The sequence below is a fragment of the Pleuronectes platessa genome, chromosome 1 (assembly GCF_947347685.1).
Source record: "Pleuronectes platessa chromosome 1, fPlePla1.1, whole genome shotgun sequence".
NCBI lineage: Eukaryota > Metazoa > Chordata > Actinopteri > Pleuronectiformes > Pleuronectidae > Pleuronectes > Pleuronectes platessa.
Window position 1 is genome coordinate 14,953,026 of NC_070626.1, and position 20,688 is coordinate 14,973,713.

General features: G+C 41.6%; 1 protein-coding gene across 1 annotated transcript in view; it reads left to right on the forward strand.

Annotated features, from left to right (window-relative positions):
• Positions 1-20,688, forward strand: part of ush2a (Usher syndrome 2A (autosomal recessive, mild)) — a 189,576-nt gene that overhangs the window by 120,345 nt on the left and 48,543 nt on the right. Inside the window, exons 61-64 of the mRNA XM_053420875.1 lie at positions 11,256-11,479; positions 12,912-13,251; positions 15,258-15,455; positions 15,641-15,795. Of these exons, the coding sequence (XP_053276850.1) occupies positions 11,256-11,479; positions 12,912-13,251; positions 15,258-15,455; positions 15,641-15,795 (917 nt within the window). The remainder of the gene's footprint in view (positions 1-11,255; positions 11,480-12,911; positions 13,252-15,257; positions 15,456-15,640; positions 15,796-20,688) is intronic.

Sequence of the window (20,688 nt, forward strand, 5' to 3'; positions counted from 1 at the left end):
CCACCTTCTCTGCTTCTTCCTCCTGCTTCTTGCTCCACCTTTCTTTTCTTCCTCATCCCACTCCTCCTCTTCTCCCTCCCTCCCTCCCTTTACGGCCCCATCCCTTCTACTCATCAGTCATTAGCGTTAGCTTCCCCATTGAGAACATATGGTATGATGGATCGTAGGGCTAGCGGCACTAGCAAGGCTAAGGGCCATTTGCCGGGTGCACCGCGCTGTCGGGGAGCCCTGGGGCCGGCTCCGCAACCTCGACCCCACACGTCTGTTTCAAGACACTCACACAACATGCACACAGCAACACCTATTATAGGATAGGATACTTAACCTTGGCACCATTTGTTCTCATTGCTCCCTCTCACCATGTCCAGGGTTTTTTGTATTTTAATGATTTAGTGAGTGACTTGAGATTAGCGAAAGAAAGGAGATAAAGAAAGAGAGAGAGAACTAAAAGAGGAATATAGATTCAATCGAAGTAAATAATAGTAATGACTACAAAATGCATACACAAAAAGTAAGAAATAAGTAAAGGATACCAATTAAGCTTGATATCATTAAAAACTTTGAACAGTTTGACTGTGAGAGAAAATGCAAGATGTAATAAAATTGATGAAGCAGAAAATAAAGAATGAAAGTTTAAATGTGAAGAAAATAATAGAAGAAAAAAAAGTAAAATACTCTTTAGATAAAGTAAACAAGAAAAAAACAGAAAGGGAAAGGAAAGAAAGTAAGAGGAAGCAGGAGAGGAGACGAGTGGTGAAGAGCTAGATGGAGCAGATTAAAGGAGGAGTGAAGGGTATCCCATTGTGCCCAGCTGATAGACTAGGTTAGGCTGATGTGATTATGGGGTCCCTGAAGTGCGATCTATCACACATTACCGTCCACACTGTCAACAACCATACACACACACTGCAGGGGAACAGCAATGCCAGGAGACAGCCGTCTGGCAACAGATACACGTACTGGCTCGCATTCTCATGTGCACACGTGGATATACACACAATCATCCACGCACAAACACAACAACAACCATACACAACCGCACACAGTCAAAAGGAAACATGCTCGTAAAGACACACAGAACAGTTTGTGCATGCACGCTCACCCAAAAATATGCAGCCTACAGTTGCATGAGCACACACTCACACACACACTTGAGTGTGTGTTCCAGACTGGACTATTTGATTTGAAACAGGAAACCATCCAGTGTAGATCAGGTGAAATAGAATCAGGGTCAGGGAAGTGATCTCACCCAACCTGTCCCAAAGAAATCAGCACTCTGCCATATAAAGTCTATTACCTGACTTGACCTTTCTGTCTCCTTTCTTCTTGTACGTGTCCCTCTGTAATAGGAGCCTGCACAGTATTTCTTTATACTGTCAGAAGTCCACTATTCTGCTTACACCAACTGTTATTTTCTGTTTCAGTTGGGGTGTATTTAACTTTGAATTTAAAGCTTCCATAAGTAGGTTTTGTGATTTAATTTCATATAAATTTAGATTAGGTTCAGGGTTAACCCTGATTAGAGAGCTGAGGCCCCTGAAATTCAATCAAACTGCACCACTTTTTATACACTCATAGATATCAGTTCTCTGAATGTGCCTCATTTTTAGCAATCAAGATCCAGGAATTACTCCCTTGGAGAAAATTTTGAAAAATCTCATGTTAAGATCTAATCAAAAAATGTACTGTGTTTTTCCCAGACCTGGTCACATCCTTTCACTAAGTTTCATGGAAATCTCTCCTCCTTGGGGAAAGTAAAAAAATACTGCACCAGTGTAGTCAGCCATGCCCGTTTCTTCTCCAACGGAAATGTGTTGACTCAGGTTCTCAAATCCTTTGCCTCAGTAAAACTGGTTCTTCAGTCATCGTACTCAGTCAACGGTTTCAGTATATATCTGACAGATGGGAGCAGTAGAGCTATTTGTGCCTCACTTGTGCTTTAGGCACATTACTGTGACACAAAGCCTCTTTTAAGGTCTCAAGTTATTTCAAACTGCAAACCTAACAACAAACCTAACCATGTCAATTGTGTATTAATGGTGGGACTTGTCACACAGCTTTAAAGGGCACTGTGTTACTGTGGCTGATCAGATTGGGTCACAGCTGCTGTTGACAGGCTGCTTTTGTGATATGGCAGGTGTAGATTTGAAGCAAGTCGAAACAAGTTCCTGGCTAAATGTGACTTTATACAAACTTACCTGGGCCAGTGACACTTGTTGCCTTCCGTACTGGCCAGCATAAATCTGGCCAGTTCGAGTCTTTGGGGTATTATTGAGATGCTCTATAATCATTTTCCTCAGCATTCAGAGTTGTTATACAATAACACAAAGTCTCTGTGCTAAATCCCTCGCTTCCAAATCCACCAGTCTGTTTAAACAGCTTTCATGTCACTTTCATGTAGATTAAATACTGTTTGTTTTTGGACAAAAGTGCCTCAATTTTTTGCGGCATTTCCTCCTGTGTTGTAGGTTCAAGACCAACTTTTAAGCTCATCGTTTGCTCCTCCTTTTTTGCCTCTGTCTGAGGTTATATGTAAGATATTTAGCTAAGATTTAGGTGAGATTAGATGGTGTTTAAAGGAACGTGCGTGGTGTCTTTGGCCTCCCGTTGCTCCCTGACTCTCCCCGAGTCCCCTGCCTCGCTGTGTGCGCTCCACTAATCATTTCCCCTTCACACTTGTTCTTTATGGTGTGCAGTTTTTTAACTCTTCCATCTGCCCTTCAACCCTGCCTATCCCATCACTCACTGTGGGTGCTACCATAAACACCATCCCCGCCTCACTTTTTCTCAAAGTGAGTGAATCTTAAACAATTTGTGCGTTACTTTAACTCCTTCCCGTACTCCCTCCCTCTGTCCCAGCCCAGCAGGCCCCATCCAAACGTTCAAGGACAAATCTGAATATCCCTTTTCACCGTTTAAGTGTTAAAAGCCTGGCGGTGCCGGGGTGTTATCTTAACGCGCCTTGCCATGCCATCATCAGAGCGCGTGATGAAAATGGCTGTGATGATGCTAAAAGAAAAAAAGAGGAGGGGGAGGAAAAAGTAATAATCAAATATGTTTTTCAAGGGCACAGTGACCATTTGCTGGAGGGAAATTATCCTAGTAGTTAAGCTAGCTCACTCTGAGCCTGGCGGAGTTGTGAGAGTGGATGCGTTTGTGTGTGTGTGAGTGTGTGTGTGTAAGTGTGTGCAAATGTGCATGGTTTATTACTTCAACGTGCAAGCTTCACTTTCTGTCTCTGTTTCGGTATATGTATCTGAATGTTTCCTCGTGTAGAATCACACATCCTTTGCATGTCCTTCCATTGTTTCTGCCAGAAGATTCTCAGTATTTTCTGAGTGTGTATTTCTCTCTTATTTCTGTGTGTGTACGTGTGTGTGTGTGTGTGTGTGTGTGTGTGTGTGTGTTAATCATTGCCAAAAGCCCCTCATCAATGATGGGTAGCAAATGGCCAACAGTAGTGCATTCCAAACAGCAGCGTCTGGCTGCTTTAGAAGATTGAGTGCTCTCTGAACACAGGAAGACATTTCTCTCTCTGTTAATGTATTTATGATGATAGCTTTTCTATTAGGTTTACTTTAATGACTGGCATGAATAAAACGAGAGGCTGTCAGGAGCACAGAGCTGAGGACAAACTTGTGTGTGTGTGTGTGCGTGTGTGTGTGTCCATTTGATTTGCCTTTGTTTTATCCTGATGTTGTTACATATTGTTAATCCGATAAAAATTAACATTAAAGGACTTAACTAACAGGTAAGAGCCGTCGAGTAAATTAAACTCTCAGGCATAAGAACACAATCACCCAGGTCTCTATCTTACACCTAATGAAAAGCAGCATAAACCACAATGCAGATGACTTTTGCCTATCCAATGCCAATATCCACTGACATTGACATTCCATCATTCAGGGTATTTATGTAGCAGTATCTTTTGTTGAATAAATATTGCTTTTTGAGCTTTTAAACTGGTGCGTCTCCCTGATTTCTCATAGTAGTAACAGCCAGGTTGTGACAGTTCAAATAGCAAAAGCATTTGCTCCCGTTTATGCACCGTTGGGCGTGCTAGTCTAAAAGTGATGGGGGATTGGATGTATTGATATCTTGATCTAATGGAAAGTGATAACACTTTTGACCAACATAAACCTGGTCTGAAGTCAGTGGCACAGTATTTATCTGTTATTCTTAAGGGCATATTAAGATGGTAACATGCACCTACGTACAGTGCCTTGCATAAGTATTCACCCCCTTTGGACTTTTCTACATTTTGTCATGGTATAACCACAGATTAAAATTTATTTCATCGTGAGTTTATGTAATGGACCAACACAAAATAGTGCATCATTTGGAAGTGGGGGGAAATATTACATGGATTTCACAATTATTTACAAATAAAAATCTGAAAAGTGTTGAGTGCATATGTATTCACCCCCTTTACTGTGAAACCCCTAACAAAGATCCGGTGCGACCAATTGCATTCACAAGTCACATAATTAGAAAATAGGGTCCACCTGTCTGCAATTTAATCTCAGTATAAATACACCTGTTCTGTGACGGACTCAGAGTTTGTTGGAGATCATTACTGAACAAACAGCATCATGAAGACCAAGGAGCTCACCAAACAGGTCAGGGATAAAGTTGTGGAGAAATATGAAGCAGGGTTAGGTTATAAAAAAATATCCAGAGCTTTGAACATCTCTCTGAGCACCATAAAATCCATCATAAGAAAATGGAAAGAATATGGCACAACCGCAAACCTACCAAGAGGAGGCCGTCCACCCAAACTGAAGAGTCGGACAAGGAGAAAATTAATCAGAGAAGCAACCAGGAGGCCCATGGTTACTCTGGAGGAGTTGCAGAGATCCACAGCTGAGGTGGGAGAATCTGTCCACAGGACAACTATTAGTCGTCTACTCCACAAATCTGGCCTTTATGGAAGAGTGGCAAGAAGAAAGCCATTGTTGAAAGGGATCCATAAAAAATCCCGTTTGGAGTTTGCCAGAAGCCATGTGGGAGACACAGCAAACATGTGGAAGAAGGTGCTCTGGTCAGATGAGACCAAAATTGAACTTTTTGGCCTCAATGCAAAACGCTATGTGTGGCGAAAACCCAACACTGCCCATCACCCTGAGCACACCATCCCAACAGTGAAACATGGTGGTGGTAGCATCATGCTGTGGGGATGCTTCTCTTCAGCAGGTACAGGGAAACTGGTCAGAATAGAGGGAAAGATGGATGGAGCCAAATACAGGGAAATCCTTGAAGAAAATCTGATGCAGTCTGCAAAAGACTTGAGACTGGGGCGGAGGTTCATCTTCCAGCAGGACAATGACCCTAAACATACAGCCAGAGCTACAAAGGAATGGTTTGGATTAAAGAATGTTAATGTCTTAAAATGGCCCAGTCAAAGCCCAGACCTCAATCCAATAGAGAATCTATGGCAAGACTTGAAGATTGCGGTTCACAGACGGTCTCCATCCAATTTGACTGAGCTTCATCTTTTTTGCCAAGAAGAATGGACAAACCTTTCCATCTCTAGATGTGCAAAGCTGGTAGAGACATACCCCAAAAGACTTGCAGCTGTAATTGCAGCGAAAGGGGGTTCTACCAAGTATTGACACAGGGGGGTGAATACTTATGCACCCAACAGATGTCAACTTTTTTGTTCTCATTATTGTTTGTGTCACAATAAAATTTATTTTGCACCTCCAAAGTACTATGCATGTTTTGTTGATCAAACGGGAAAAAGTTTATTTAAGTCTATTTGAATTCCAGTTAGTAACAGTACATAATGGGAAAAAGTCCAAGGGGGGTGAATACTTATGCAAGGCACTGTAGGTAACAGGCAATCACTGCTGACTCAAAAGTCTTAACAATAGAGAAATAACCCTGATAATATCCAGAAGTGTGTGATGTGCCATTATTTTCTAATCTAATAGTGTGGGCAAAATTATACAGAAGAAAGATTTTCCTTATTTTCGCGACAGAACCTGATTTTAACCTCAGTCAGGATTTCAAAAGCCCAGTGGTCTGGGCCCAGCTTAAACCACTAACTCTTCCAATCACAGTTACGTTAGTGATCGTAGTGATGATAACGGGACAGACAATCTCCTTTGAAACATAGTAGTGTTTCTTTCCTCATCATAAAACGTTTAATCTGTAATTGACAGAAAGGGTTATCTCTCGATCATATGCTTTATCCATCCTAAACTAATAGCAGAGATCGCTGTGGCCCAGGACTTGTGGGGGGATATGTAAGTGTATTTCTTTATTACTTTATATCTTCAACCCTCTCTCTCTCTCTCTCTCTCTCTCTCTCTCTCTCTCTCTCTCTCTCTCTCTCTCTCTCTCTCTCTCTCGTCGCTCTGTTGTTCTCTCTGAGACACTTTAAACACACTCTAACAGCTGCCTGTTGTGTCTCACTCTTTACTGAATCCCTGTAGAGTGGTGAAAATATAAGTGCCACCAAAGCATTTACCTAAGCTCAGCACACACACTTAAACAAACCCTCGAGACACAAACAGGCAAGGATGCACATACACACAAATGTACACAATATCACATACGCCCAGCTGGTAATTTTGTTGAGATTAAAAAAAATAAATAAACAAGATACCAGAAACACGAGAGGACAACCAGTCAGCTGGGAAAAGTGTGTGTGTGTGTGTCTGTGTGTGTCTGCTGCCCCAACATCCTCATGTTAGTGTCCACAGGGGGACACTGCTCTGTGTGAGAAAGTCAATCCACTCTGATTTCATTTCACATGGCATATAGTCTGGCCCCTCCAGAGCAAAAAGTACACATATACATTCACAAAAGAAGAAGTGAGGCTAGTTTAGTTGTGTGTTAAGCTAAGACCTAAAGAGTACGATTGTTCCTTTCTGTGTCAAAGGATGCAGATGTGCTCCACCAGTCTGTCTCTTTGTGTGTGTGTGTGTGTGCGTGTGCGTCAGCGCGTGCGTGTGCCCGTCAGCATGCATGCAAACATTGTATGTGCACACTTGCTTTGCACTTTGTGCCAAACCCCTTGTAATATATTCAGGTATTTAAAAGTGTTTGGTTTGTTTAAAGTTGTGGAGGGGTTTTGGTCTCCTAGAGAGCTCGGATAACCCTAATCCACAACACACATTTTTATCAGTAGTTCGTTGGCAGGGCTAAATATTGACTTATCATTAAGTGGAATGACTGAAACCCTAATAATAATTCACATTGTCTAATCACCTTGTGTTGACGCGCTGCTCCCGATGTTATTAACGAATGTATGCAAATCCAACACAAATCTGAAGATTAGGGCTGAAGCATTCTGCGATGCAGGAGAGAAAACAAGAGGTGTGCGATAAAATGTTGTCAACAGATACAAGCACATACATACACATTACACAAACACGCACAGCAGGAAGAGGAAACAGGAGATGTTTACTGCAAAACGTTAACACAATTGTGAAACCAATGTCACGCACACCCATACACATACAACCTGCACAAAAGATAGGGAATGGCTTTCTGCTGAATATGTGATAATGCAATACTGATGTTTAGCTGCAGAACAGTAACCAAGCGATGGAGAGAGGTGGAGGTATAGTGAAGGGAATAGAGGATAAGAGGGAGGTGGAAACAGGACATAAAGATGATGAGGAGAGAAGAGGAAGGAGCAATTTCATGGTCAAAAGAGAAATCTGGCAACGAAAAGGAGGAAGTATGAGAAGGTTGAAGAGGAGTTAACTAAATGTGGCTAAAGACTGACCGAAAGATGTAGATGAGGAGATATTTGATATAGAAGTAAGACATACAGGGGGGAATAATCAAGAGAGATGTTCCGATACCATTTCTCCTTCACAACACTGATTCTGATACCTGGACCTGCCAATACCCAGTACTGATCCGATACCAGTGCATTTAAAGAAATAGCTACTTATACAACATTTTAACAGCTGCATGTTACTAACCCTGTATGGAAGTGATGATTGCTATCATGGCTTCTTTCTAACGCTGAAATTGGCCAACTAGTGCCATCTCTTGAAACTGAAGACTTTTTGTACACATTTTATCTAGGTCTAACACTACACTTCTAGAAATCACTTCTTCAAAGGAATGTACTTTAAATATGTGGTACCTGATCGGTACAGAATTTTGCGTACTTGCTGATGCCTGACCTGATGGTTTGACAGTGTCAGAGGCTTTTCCCATGCTGGTATTGGAACTTCTCTTGTTAAGATGAGTGAAAGCAGAGTAAGGGTGAACAGGAGGTGGGTCGTAACTCCTGAACTTCAGGTCACAAGTAGGAAACCTGGCATTTCCTAGAGGCAGAAATAAGTATCGGAGAATCACACAGCGCTGTGTTTGAACACAGCCATGATATATGAGACCGAAGAAGACAGTTGGGCTGCTGGAGATGAGACGCGGGGGAGACAAATGGGTGAATACTGTGAGTTGTGGACGGCCTGGTGTCTGGATGGAAGGGAGGAGTGTAGAGGTGAAGATGCCGAGAGGACGAGGATAAGTGGAAAGAAGCTATTTTGAAAAAGTGTTGAGCTGTTTATTTGCGCGTCATTGAAGCTGAAGTAAGGCGCTGGGGGAATTGGCCACCAAGCCCCCGCTCTGCAACAGCTGCCGCTGCTAAGTGAGTTACTAGCCGTCAGACTGCCTTTATGTCACACAATCACACACACATACACATGCATTTCCCTGTCACATTGTGCCTGTGATGGATGCGGTGAGGATATAATGCACTGCCGCAGCATACTAGAAAATATGTGCCGTTCTCCACTTTTGGCCTTTAAGTGAAATGATTGCTTAAATTAACAGCGTTTCTGGTGCTCAGAGAGTGAATGCTGATTAGGGCGTTAAACAATAAGTTATTTATCACTCCACAACTAGCTGCTGCCCCATTAAAGGCCGGGGCCGTGATACAAAGCAATGACTTAGTGTAATGTCTGCTGTCAAATCAAATGGGCACCACAGCTGGGGGTAGATAGTGCCACAGATCAGCGTGTCATCAACCGTTAGGATACATTTTCTAAACGCCTCATGAAAGTTCGATTATTTTAAATGCAAGCTAAACAAACCCAAGACTTTTTTTTTGTTGTTTATTTATTTTTTTATTCGAGGAGAGAATCTTGCACTGTTCCTCACTTAGAAAGGTGATTTGTTCGTCTTCTGTCGTTACAGTTGTGATCCTTTAACCGTGCTATGCCGAGCTCATTTGTATTCCCGATGCATCCTCACAGCAGGTGGTTGCTGACTCAGTATCACAGAGTCATAGCAGGACGATGTTATAGCTCTTATCCATTGCAAGCCCAAAGCAAGACAGTCCTTTCCCTCAACGCAGCCGTGCTGACGTCATACCAACAAGATCGGTTCCACTTGTGTTTATAATGAGGGCCGCCGGAAATAACTCATCATGTCCACTCACTATCTTCAGCAGTCGTTAGTTTTGTTGCTCCTATGTCAGAGCTGCTGACGTAGGAGCAACAGCGTAGTTTGATAGAAAATAGATTTACAATCAGATGTGGACATTTTTGTGTCACTTTTGTTTTGGATATATATAAAATAGCTTTTAAACACTCTGATGAAGCTATATGAATAAACTGGGCACTTCACAGCTGTGAAACAATGCGTATGCCTTCTTAGACATAACTTATAACTTCTCCAGCCCTGCCTAGGATAGGGGGCATTATGTTCACATTTTGTCCGTCCATCTGTCCCATTCTTGTGAAAATGATATCTCAAGAATGCTGTGAGTGAATTTCTTCAATTTTGGTACAAGAGTACTCGAGGATAAACTGATTCGATTTTTGGTGGTCAAAGGTCAAAGTCGATGTGACCTCACAAGCACATGTTTTGCCTTGAGAAGTAAATATCTCAGAACACCGTACAAACGTTCATTTGGAATTAGATTGAAGGTCAAGGTCACAATGATTTGGTATTCATCAGGAATAGCTGTCAGTTATAGTGACAGTTCACATTTCACCCAAAAATACACTGAGCAGCTTTTATAAAATTACTTTTAAATCAACAATGTCATGTTATACTAGTCTGGAAAATATGTTCTCAATATAAACGTATTTAAGGATGATCATGATTTCAGTAAAGCAAGTAAAAACCAATTCATCTAGTTATTAGTACTAAAGTATGTGGTTGGGGATCACTGCAGTGTATGGCAACAATGAACAAAAAACAAAGAGCAGATAGAATAATGAAATACTTTATTTTTATTTATTCATGTAATTTGAAATGCTGGACGTTGAAAATGTATATATCATACTTTTAAAATGTATATTTAATTCAAAATTAGCTTTGTAGTGGAATGAATTATAGTTTCAATTGTAAAAATATAGTCCTAGTCGTACAAGAATGGGTCCAACTCTTGTCTGCCAGAGTAAATTTGTCATTTCTGAGCAGATTAAAGAAGAGCCCTGTTCCCTAAACCTGAACGCTATTTTCTCCACCAAGGATGAGTCCATCTCCCTCAGATCTATAGGCAGTAACAAAACATTTTTAATTTGTCACTTTCAATTCAAAGGGACACAAGTTATGTGAATCTGCAACGTGAAGTGATGGAGAATGTAGAGAAACCAGCTTGAATTTTGATATTCACCTGCAGAACATTTACAGGGAAATGAAGTAGATAGCATGTATTTTAAATGTCACCTTGCTTCTGAAGGTGACGGGGTGGCAGGCAGACATCACCTATCACTGTCAGAGATGGCAGCTCTCAGAAAAACACACTTCCCCTCTGCCTCTGCACTCCTCCGACGGCATAGCCTGAATATCACTGCTGTATAGGTAGATATATTCAGGGGAGGAAAAGCGGTAGAGGAGCAGAGGATGTATATAAGAGTTGATAAGAGACGATGCACGCAAATATTCAGAGCAGCTTAAATACCCTTTCTGCACAGATAGGAAACCAAAGATTGAAGAGAGGAGGGACAGGGAGTTTGACAGAGGAGCGATAAAACAGCCCTGCGTTGACTGAAGGTTTCGGGAGTGTGGAGGGAAGAAGAGTGTAAAACAAGAGTAGGTGAAGGGAAAGGATTGATGAAGGGGGGAGGAGGAGAAAACAGAAAGATGATGACAAGGAAAGAGGCGGAATAAAGGATGAGTGGTGTTAAAAGATGCCCTGTACGGAGAGGAGAAGCACATGAAGAGAAGTGGAGGTGATGAGGAAAAGAATAAAAAATTTCAGCAGTGAAGAGTGAAAGATCTTCCATTACAAATCATTTCCTGCCACAGTATGTGTTACACATGTTTCTTGTCTACAGGTTTTGTCTGCTGTGGTCAGGATTACATAAACTCATCGATCTCTCTCTGCTGCGTGGGCAGAGACGGATTTCCCACAATACACCCTGCTGGCAATGCTACAGTGACACTGCAGTGCTGTGGGTCAGAGGTCATACATCAGGGAGAAGAATGCTGCAACGGGATTGGCTATGACCCTCAACGACACATGTGTGCTGATCGACCCACACCCGGCTTGTCAATACAGGTGAGTTTGTGTGTGAGAGTGTGAAATCCTTTCTATATAGAATGTTGTGTATCTGTTTAACAGGCTATATTTATTTTTGCTTTTACTACATGGTCAGCTTTTAACGTACCAGTTTAGCAGAAATGTTACAAGTTCAGAATTTACTCACCAAGATTCGTCTCAAGTGATGGGAAGCAACGGCACTGGTAACTGAGCACTCACACATGTATGTGTTGCTTTAACGTTCATTGGTGGCCGTGCCCGACGTTTGGTTCTGGTGCAGTTTCCTGCTCAGGACACACAATAACCAGCTTTTGTACATGCAAAATGTCAATTGAATTATACTGAGTTTAAATTATGATCTGAATATAAACCAGGGATTTTGTTTTACATTCTCTGCACCCTTTTCTAAAGAATTCATTCTATCTATGGCAGTAGTGGGGCTGCATGAGCACAAATGTTGCTCTCACAGGCAACAGATTATGAGTGACAGGTAAACAGAAAGAACCGCATTCAAGGCAACTTGTGTATGTGGACAACTGCAGCTGAAATTATGAGTTCTGACTGTGAAATGGACGGCAACAACTTTATGGTGGATAGTGCAAGCAAGAGAGGGCATTAGCGTTGGTGGAGATTTGACCTCAAGAGCAGCCTTCTAGTTTTTATTGTTTTACAATCTCAACTGACGACATATTTGCATCTCATTTAGGATCAATCTGTAAACAACATCTTTTAAGTCTGTATTTTACTGAATTTCTCTTTATTTTTACTGTGTACGTGTATTTTTTGTAGTGGGTATTAATGGTCAGAATTATACATTTTTTACCTTTACATAAGACAGATTCCATAAGAAGGTAAGAAACATTAGATTTGTACAGAAAAATATTCATAAATGCTAAACTAAATTCATATGGGCCTCACAAAGTTAGCAGTGTACATCAAAAAGACCAAGTGATTGTGTGCAGGGTGGAATTTCTTCCACTGTCTGTCTCTCGTTTCGTTTCTCTCTGAATCTCACACACGTTGTCACATCAGGAGTTGGGGACTGGGCCATCCTCCATTTATCAATTGGGGTCATGTGGTGTTTGTGTGTTCCTAAGTCAGCATGAGTAAAGCACACGCGTACACACATACACGCCCAGCGGCACGCACACACACCGGGACAAAGGGTAGGAACTCTCATTAGTTCTAATGATGTCATTAAGGGCAATTCATACAGCACACGCACACACGATCACACACATGTAGCTATGTTCACGTGAGTGTGTGTGTGTGTTAGAAACAGAGTGTCAGTGAAGAATTTAAAGAGAAAGAGGTTTTTGTATTAATCTTATCGTTACATTTTCTGCACTTTTTTGCTCCTCTGACTGTTTTGTATACTTGTTCCAGTATTTTCAAACTTCTCTTTCTTTCCTCTACTTCCTCACCAACTCTCCCTTCTTCCTCTGCCCAGCACCAGTGTTCGCAGGGCGCTCTGTGTCCTGTAGCCGCAGCGTCTACAGCTTACTGCGGCTCCTGTGACCTGGATCCATCCGTGGCTGCCTGCACATGGGTCCTGTCCGCGCACACACACCCAGACTCACCCACCACAGTATACTTGCCTTTCGTCAACATCACACATGAGACCCTCACCGGTGCCCCGTCCACAGATACAAACAGAAGCCATAACGCACACAAAATGGCCGACACGTCCGGTCACACACACTCTGCGAAGGAGGGATATGAGGGAAGCCTGTGTCCGTCACATGAGGAAGTGGTGTACAGCGGAGATGCCAGCAGATACACCTACACAGGTAATAAGTGGGTGTGTGAGTGTTGTATGTTTTTGGGTCTGTGTGTTCAGTGGGAAAAGACGCAGTAAATTAGGTGAATTAAATTAATATTTTAGTTTATCGTATTTTCGTATTATCGACGTTATCGTTAGCTGATGTAACCAACGATAACGTCAACCATCTTTTAAAAGAGGCCGTTACCTTGGTGGTCTTTGTGGTTCTTTCTGGGAAATAGACACTGTCTTTTTTAAGTCCTGATACTTACTAAATTTCATAATAATGATGATTTTATTCTCTTAAAATGTCGACTTTATTCTTGTAAAATTACATCCTGGAAATTTGATATACTCCGACATACTGTGTGTCTGCATGTGTATCTCTGAATGTATTTTAGTTTCAACACTTTGACCAGTATGTATTTGCTTCCCGGCCTCTTGACCTTTGACTTTGTTCGAAATGTCGACGCTCTATCGAGTCTTCTCTGCCATAAACAATAACTAACACAGAATTTAGCCATCTGTGAAACACACCGCTCATAGGAATGCAGAAACCAATTCTGCATTTACTCTAAATGTGTCAGACGTTGCAATCAAGGGGCTTTAGGGACAGATGCCCTTCTACACACTCTCACACTCAGTCAAACACACACACACACACAAAGGCAGCTGTTGCAGTGTACATTAATAGCTGTAACAAGGTAACTATCTCTATGCTGTACACCAGTGTATCATTAAAACTTAGAGATGGGCGCTTTAATGCCATTTCAACATTCTCTACTCTTAATCAGCCCAAAGGGAGTAGAAGTGTGTGTGTGTGTGTGTGTGTGTGTGTGTGTGTGTGTGTGTGTGTGTGTGTGTGTGTGTGTGTGTGTGTGTGTGTGTGTGTGTGTGTGTGTGTGTGTGTGTGTGTGTGTGTGTGTGTGTGTGTGTGTTGCTGTTTGTAGGCATGCATACGATTTCTGTACTCTGTCCGCACATTTATCTGAGTAGTTTTATCTGTTTAATCAAGACTAATAGTGATTGTGGATGTCATGTGTGCACATGGGTGGTTGTGCATTTATAATTATATGTTTTTACTTACTATTCAAGGGTTCCTCTTTCTGTGCAGCCTTTGCTGTGTGTGTGTATCGGGGGTATGGTGCAGTTAGGATAAGAGTTTCTAGGCGATGCTGTGACACCATCTGGGCAGAAGCACATAAAGCTGTCGCCACCCACCATACACCAGATGTTTCCCATACACACACATATTCACACAGACATTCCCACAGACACACACACTCATGATATCATGCCATACTTATCTAGGGGGAAAAAACCTAAGGTATCTCAAACACGAACAGCACCACCACATGTGCAATGAATTGTTCACAAACATCTGATGAATCTTTGGAATCAGACCTTAACAGACACGTTTTAAGGATGTAAGCATGCACACACATTAAGTGCTTAATTAACATGTGTGTGTCACTGTGTGTGTCACTGTGTGTGTTTTGCTGCATCAGTTATCACAGTAGTAAATAGAAGAGTCCCAGACTGATGGTTAAAACCTGGTGTCATTTACAGCAGGAGTCCCCGAACACTCCTAAAAGTAAATGTGCATGTGCATCTGTAGGTATATATGCTCCTGTACGTATACCTCACCAGAATGGCTGTAACAACCTTACAGATTGTTTTAGTCCCAGGCCAACATCTACAACTACACACCAGTGACAGTGCATATGTTTTGTGTACGATCATAGAGGCCGGAGTGGGACCCTCTTTCCTGTGAGGGACGTTTCATGTTCTACATGGTCCATACTACCTTACATGACACATATCATACAATCCTCCGTAATGCTCAGTAATCCTCAGCTCCAGACACTTACAGTATTAATCATACACTCAGATGGTGTTGGGAGTGTTTGTAAATGACATAACCATCCACAGCGTCACTGACACATTATGATCATGTTGTTTTTATCTCATTTAGCTTTATTTTCCTTTGTTTTTCACAACTGTTCCTCTGTTTAACTTTCCTTTACTAAACAGACTCTAACCTGGACCCCTTCACCACCTATGAGTATAGAGTGTGGGGCTGGAACAGCTTTGGACGAGGCTCTAGTGATGCAACGACAGTGACCACTAGTGAGGACAAACCGTGGGGAGTGGTACCGCCCCGCTGGAGCTGCCCTGGTGAAAGAGATGACATCATCCAGTTGGATTGGCAAGCACCTGCCAGGCCTAATGGTGTGTTTGTGTTTGGATGTTACCCAAGTAATAAAGAATTGCTAATGAATTCAATGTAGATGCATTTCTGTTTCAATAATTTCAGCAGAGGTCAATAGTTGACGGTAAGATCTTTGAAATATTGAGAATAATGTATAATGATTTTCAAGTTTTTTACAATGTTTCCTCTTTTTCCATTTTACCAGGTGTCATCACCCACTATGTCATACTGCGGGATGGAAAAGAACGTTACCGTGGCGATGAAAACAGATTCACTGATGTTGGTGGGATCGGGCCTTTCCAAGAATATGGCTACCAGCTGAGGGTCTGTAACCGGGCTGGTTGTACTGACAGTACACAGGTAAGACTTGTGTGTATGTTTGTGTCAGTGCTGTTATGTCGCCACTATTTCCTACATTACATCACAATATCAGTTGATTTGCAGTGTATGGGCCCGACCCTATGTTTTTAAATAAAGTATTTAGTCTGCAGGAGCACTGAGGTTTTAAGGTGAGTTTCAGGAGTTGCTGGGATTTTGGAGCATTAAAAGCAAATACAAAGATTCAATAGTACACTGAAAAAGAAAATTGTTGGATCTACTTAAAAAATTACTTCTATTGGTCACACACAAATTACTTGAGTTGGTTCAAGTTGAAATTAACAAGTTATATTAACACAATTGATAACTTGTATTCGAAGAACTTGATGTGTTTTTACAATTGTTATAATTAAAGTATGGTTTGAATTTCGTCCAGTCTTCATGGCTTTTAAATCTAAATGCAACTTGATATCTTGCTTTTGGCTTAATTGTAATTTCAGTATACGGACCTCACCATATGTTTTTCCCACGTATCCAGATCTCATTCTACAAGAAACATAAAGCGCCATGCATCTGTCAGACCAGACAAATGAAGATTGATTTAAATCAGACAAATTGAATATCCTTAAAACCGAGCCAATTGTATGAAATAATCTTTGACTTTGCAGTAATAGTCTAAAGTGTTTCTACAGGTATTCTCCTTCACAACTGTGTTGATACAAATGTGCAAACACAAGTTTGCCTTCACGCTTATCAAGGAGACATTTCTCTGAGATGCAACTTCCTACTTCACTCTGGGTGAATTCAGGACAGAAACCTTGCAGCATCGGCCACTGCTCTCATCCATTGTTTGGTCAGTGGCCTTTCAGCTAAATGCCCTTTTACCCTCTCGTAAAAGTCGCCTCAGATGCTGAATTCCAAACACTGTTTACATCATAATTCAGGCGCAGAGTTGTTGTGCAAGTGATATTTTCCACATTCTAAACTGACCTTTGTTGCTAAGGAATTACCGTGTGTGATGTTTCCACACTGTGTCCTGTTCCCGTGTCTGAACAAGTTGTTATGTAGCCTTGTTTCCGCTCTCCCCCTGTACGCGAGGCTTTGGATTTGCTGAGCCTACCTGATGTTTGTGATAGTGTCCATAAAAGCTTCACACAGAACTCCCCCTGCTATCTCTCTGGCTGTAGCCGAGCTGATATCACCACAACAATTAATTTTCCAGCTTAGAGGTGATGAAAGCTCACGTTGAAAACTGTCTTTCTGGCTCTTTTTTAAAGCTAATTGAACATCTCATTATTTTGATGAGTACATTCTTACGTAAAGGGTTAGGGGGGGGGGGGGGTTCTAAATGTGAAATGTGTCACTAGAGGGGTTGCTGGATGATGGAGTGAGATGCAGATATAGTAGGTTAAATTAGTTATAAGAGGTTTATAGGTAAATGATGTCAGATTAAAATATACAACGAATGAAAGCTGGTGAGGAAGATGGCATGAATGAAACAGGAATGACTGAATTAAGGAATTCCTATGGTCAAAGAGTTACAGGGAGAAAGACAATTCTGTCTAAATATTATATTATTAATATTAGGCATTTTTTTCGGTTTCCTCATATTTGTACTTTGTGATTCTGTTGCTGCTTTAAGCATTCATTGTTGAGTGTATTGATTTGATTATTTCTTTACCGTCTTCACATGGGTGTGGCAGAGTCAAAGATTCTCACAAATTAATAACATCTTGTAATTAGGTTGCCATTTATAAGCAGCCAGTAATCTGTGTTTGTCTTTGTGTTGTCCTTACCATTAAAATTGTTTAATGGCTTGAGCAGCCAGATCCCAAGTAGGTAAACCAGAGCAAAAGCAATGCTCAGGTTTGGCCAGAAACTGCAAAGATACAGTGTTTCTATAAGTCCGTGTCACATGGCTAAATACAATAGGATTCAAGGACATCTTAAAAGTGCTTTGTGTCAGAATAGTGTGGAGGGTAAGTAATAACTATTTTCAACACTACAGAAGCTTGTTAAGCAGTGATGATACCTAGATTATGCACAAATGGCATTCTGGTGAAATTACCTATCGAGCCAATAGGTCCAGCCACAAGATCCAATGTAGATGTAAGGCTGGATCAAGCTACCAAGGTTTTGCACTTTGCCTGCATGAGATGAGGAGTGAAAGGCAACTGAAGATAATCAGATCATTGTTAGAAAATGATGGCACAACCTCGTACCCACTACAGGCTCAAAAATGATTTGAAACTAATACTTGGCTTCTGTAGGAAGATCCAACTTTTTGCATATTTTACTGTGTATTAAAAATTGTCTATGGAATCAGCCTGGCTGGAAACGTGTAACTGAGGCCTACAAGAGCATTCAGACCAAAAGGAGAACTCTGTATCCAGCACATATCCTCGTAACACCATAAGCACTTACACCAGAAGCTCAATCTTCGTCCTCCAGGTTCCCTCTCGCTGCCTCCCTGTCTCACACATACATACGTTCACTCAAACAAGCACACACACTCCCAGCCGAGGGTGGAGCGGGAGTGAGTGAGTTGGAATTAGTTCGTACACCAGTGAAAATTGGCCAAACAGTCCCAATTATGGGATAACTTGGGCTAACCTAATACACCACTGCAATTACCTGGCATCAGCCACCTCACGCACACAGGCATAGAGAAACACACACAGCTACACACACAAACACACACCTGCTGTGACAACAGAAGGTACTGATCTAATACCGTTGGTCACTTAGAGAGGAGGGAGCAGCGATTGGTCCTCCTCCAGCTCTTCACATCCTTTTGTCCTGTTGTTTCTGCTATTTGTGTCCTGTCATTCCTCTGATCTTAACGCCAAACTCCACTCTTTTCTTTCTTAACCTCTCTCATCCTCACTCGATATCCCATTGTTCAAACAACAGCTACTCTTTTACAGCAATCATCATCTGCTGTCTAATATTCACCCTTCTCTCTTTTCTGTGTCTCTCACAATCCCAATGTCCTCTGTCCCTCCATGTTTCTATCCCTTTTAGGAAGCTTTGATAAACAGTGTCCTAGTGAGGCATGTTTCAACTATGTAGTTTTATATTTTTTGAGCTGCATGATTTATCGAAAATCTATCGTCATCGCGATACCAACGTGCTCTCTCTCTGTCTATTACACACACACACACAAACAAACAGTGTGTCAGACACATGTATAAGCTCAGTCTGGGTAAAAACCACAGACTTTATAAACTTAGTAGATGTATGGAGTGGGAGGAGATGGCGGCGTACTCTGGTTTGTTTGACGCAGTTAGTGCAGCGCACATTGTGAATCATAGAGACACTGAGAAGAGCATAACTGACAGAGCCGCTAAAAACTGATTCAAAATGTATTAAAAGACCCCAAATTAACAGGTGGACTTAGGAGCTGTGCATGGCTCCCTGGTGTCTGCCCCGTACATGGTGGCCCTGCGGCCGGGCTGTGAGCCTTCTCCTGGCTGTGGAGCTGTCTATGGTCTCTACGTCCTTATTCAGGAACTGTTTAAGTTTATCTATCGCAAGTCATATCTTCATCGCAATATTTAACAACATTATTGCCTTAATATCATGCAGCCTTAATCCCTAAGGTCAAAGTATTCCACAATCCAATTTGATTAATGTATTCCAGTGAAGGTAGTCAGAAAATGCTGTTTACAAGACAGCTTCCTCTGCAGACTCTTGTCTTCAGAATATCAGAATATTGGTGTCCATGTTAACATGTCTAATTTGAGCCAGTAAAGGGAAACCAGGTTACCTGGGTGCCTCTTTCTCCTTAGCCCCCACATTTCAGTATAATGTCCCTGCATCTATTTGCTGATCAACACTTATTTCTTGTAAGCCAGTGTAAAGTTCACCAAAGTACTGAAAGATAAGTTTACAAAGGTGTTTTATGGCTTTAATTTTGTTTACATTTGAGCAAAAATCTTGACAGACATCCGAGGTGACAGCACTCACTGATACTACGACTCTCCTGCTTCTTACTTATCTTCTTCTTCTCTGCCTCCTTTGCTGTGGCCTCTCTTCCTCCTCTTAATGTTTGTGTGCATTTATACCTGTGTGTGCACGTATGTGTGTGTCTACTTAGTTGTAGTAGCCGTGTTCTAATTGCATAGCACTGTGCGGGACAGGTGGGGGAAGTGCTAGTGACAGTCTATTAAGGCAGGATATCCCTGTTCCCGTTAGCAGCAGATTGCCCTGTGATTCTGTGGCCTCCACATTCACCCAGCGTTCACAGACGGCCAACAGCTACGACACGAGGGATTCACAACAAGGTGGTCACTCACAACCCTGTTTGAAAAAAGCTTATTATGATCTAAACATAGAAGAGGATGGGGGATGCATGTTGTTTTGTTATGTTTTTCTTTTTGTAGCAGCTGGTATTACAACTGAGTGGAACCACCACAGCCATCATAATTAAAGTGTTTATTCCAGGTTGCAATGCTGAAACAGCTTTCAATAGAATCCTTTGTCGAGCAGAAACGCTCAAACAATGGAGTCTGTCATTAAGGCGGGGTATCCATACCTGCACCAGAATGGGTGATTGAATAGCTTTCTGCAGAGATAAACTGGAAACAACAAAGTGTTCTCTCACTGATATGCTGCTCTTGGTGAAGTTAGGAACAAGATAATAGAACATCCATATGCTGGTCCAATACGAACATCTCATGATGCTTCAATAAAATGCAGTATTGTTTATTACCCCCACTAGGGTTGCTCTGTTTTTGCCCCTCACCATTGATAACTCCTGAACATATTCGCACTAGTTAGAAGGATGGAACATGGGCAAAGAAAGAACGCAAAACATTTTAACGTGGATCCAGATAAACGGGCAGATCCAGTATTTTCCCACTATCTTTACACGATTATGAGATGTTTTTTTGACATATTCAGATTTCCTAGGGAATATTTCATGGATCTTGA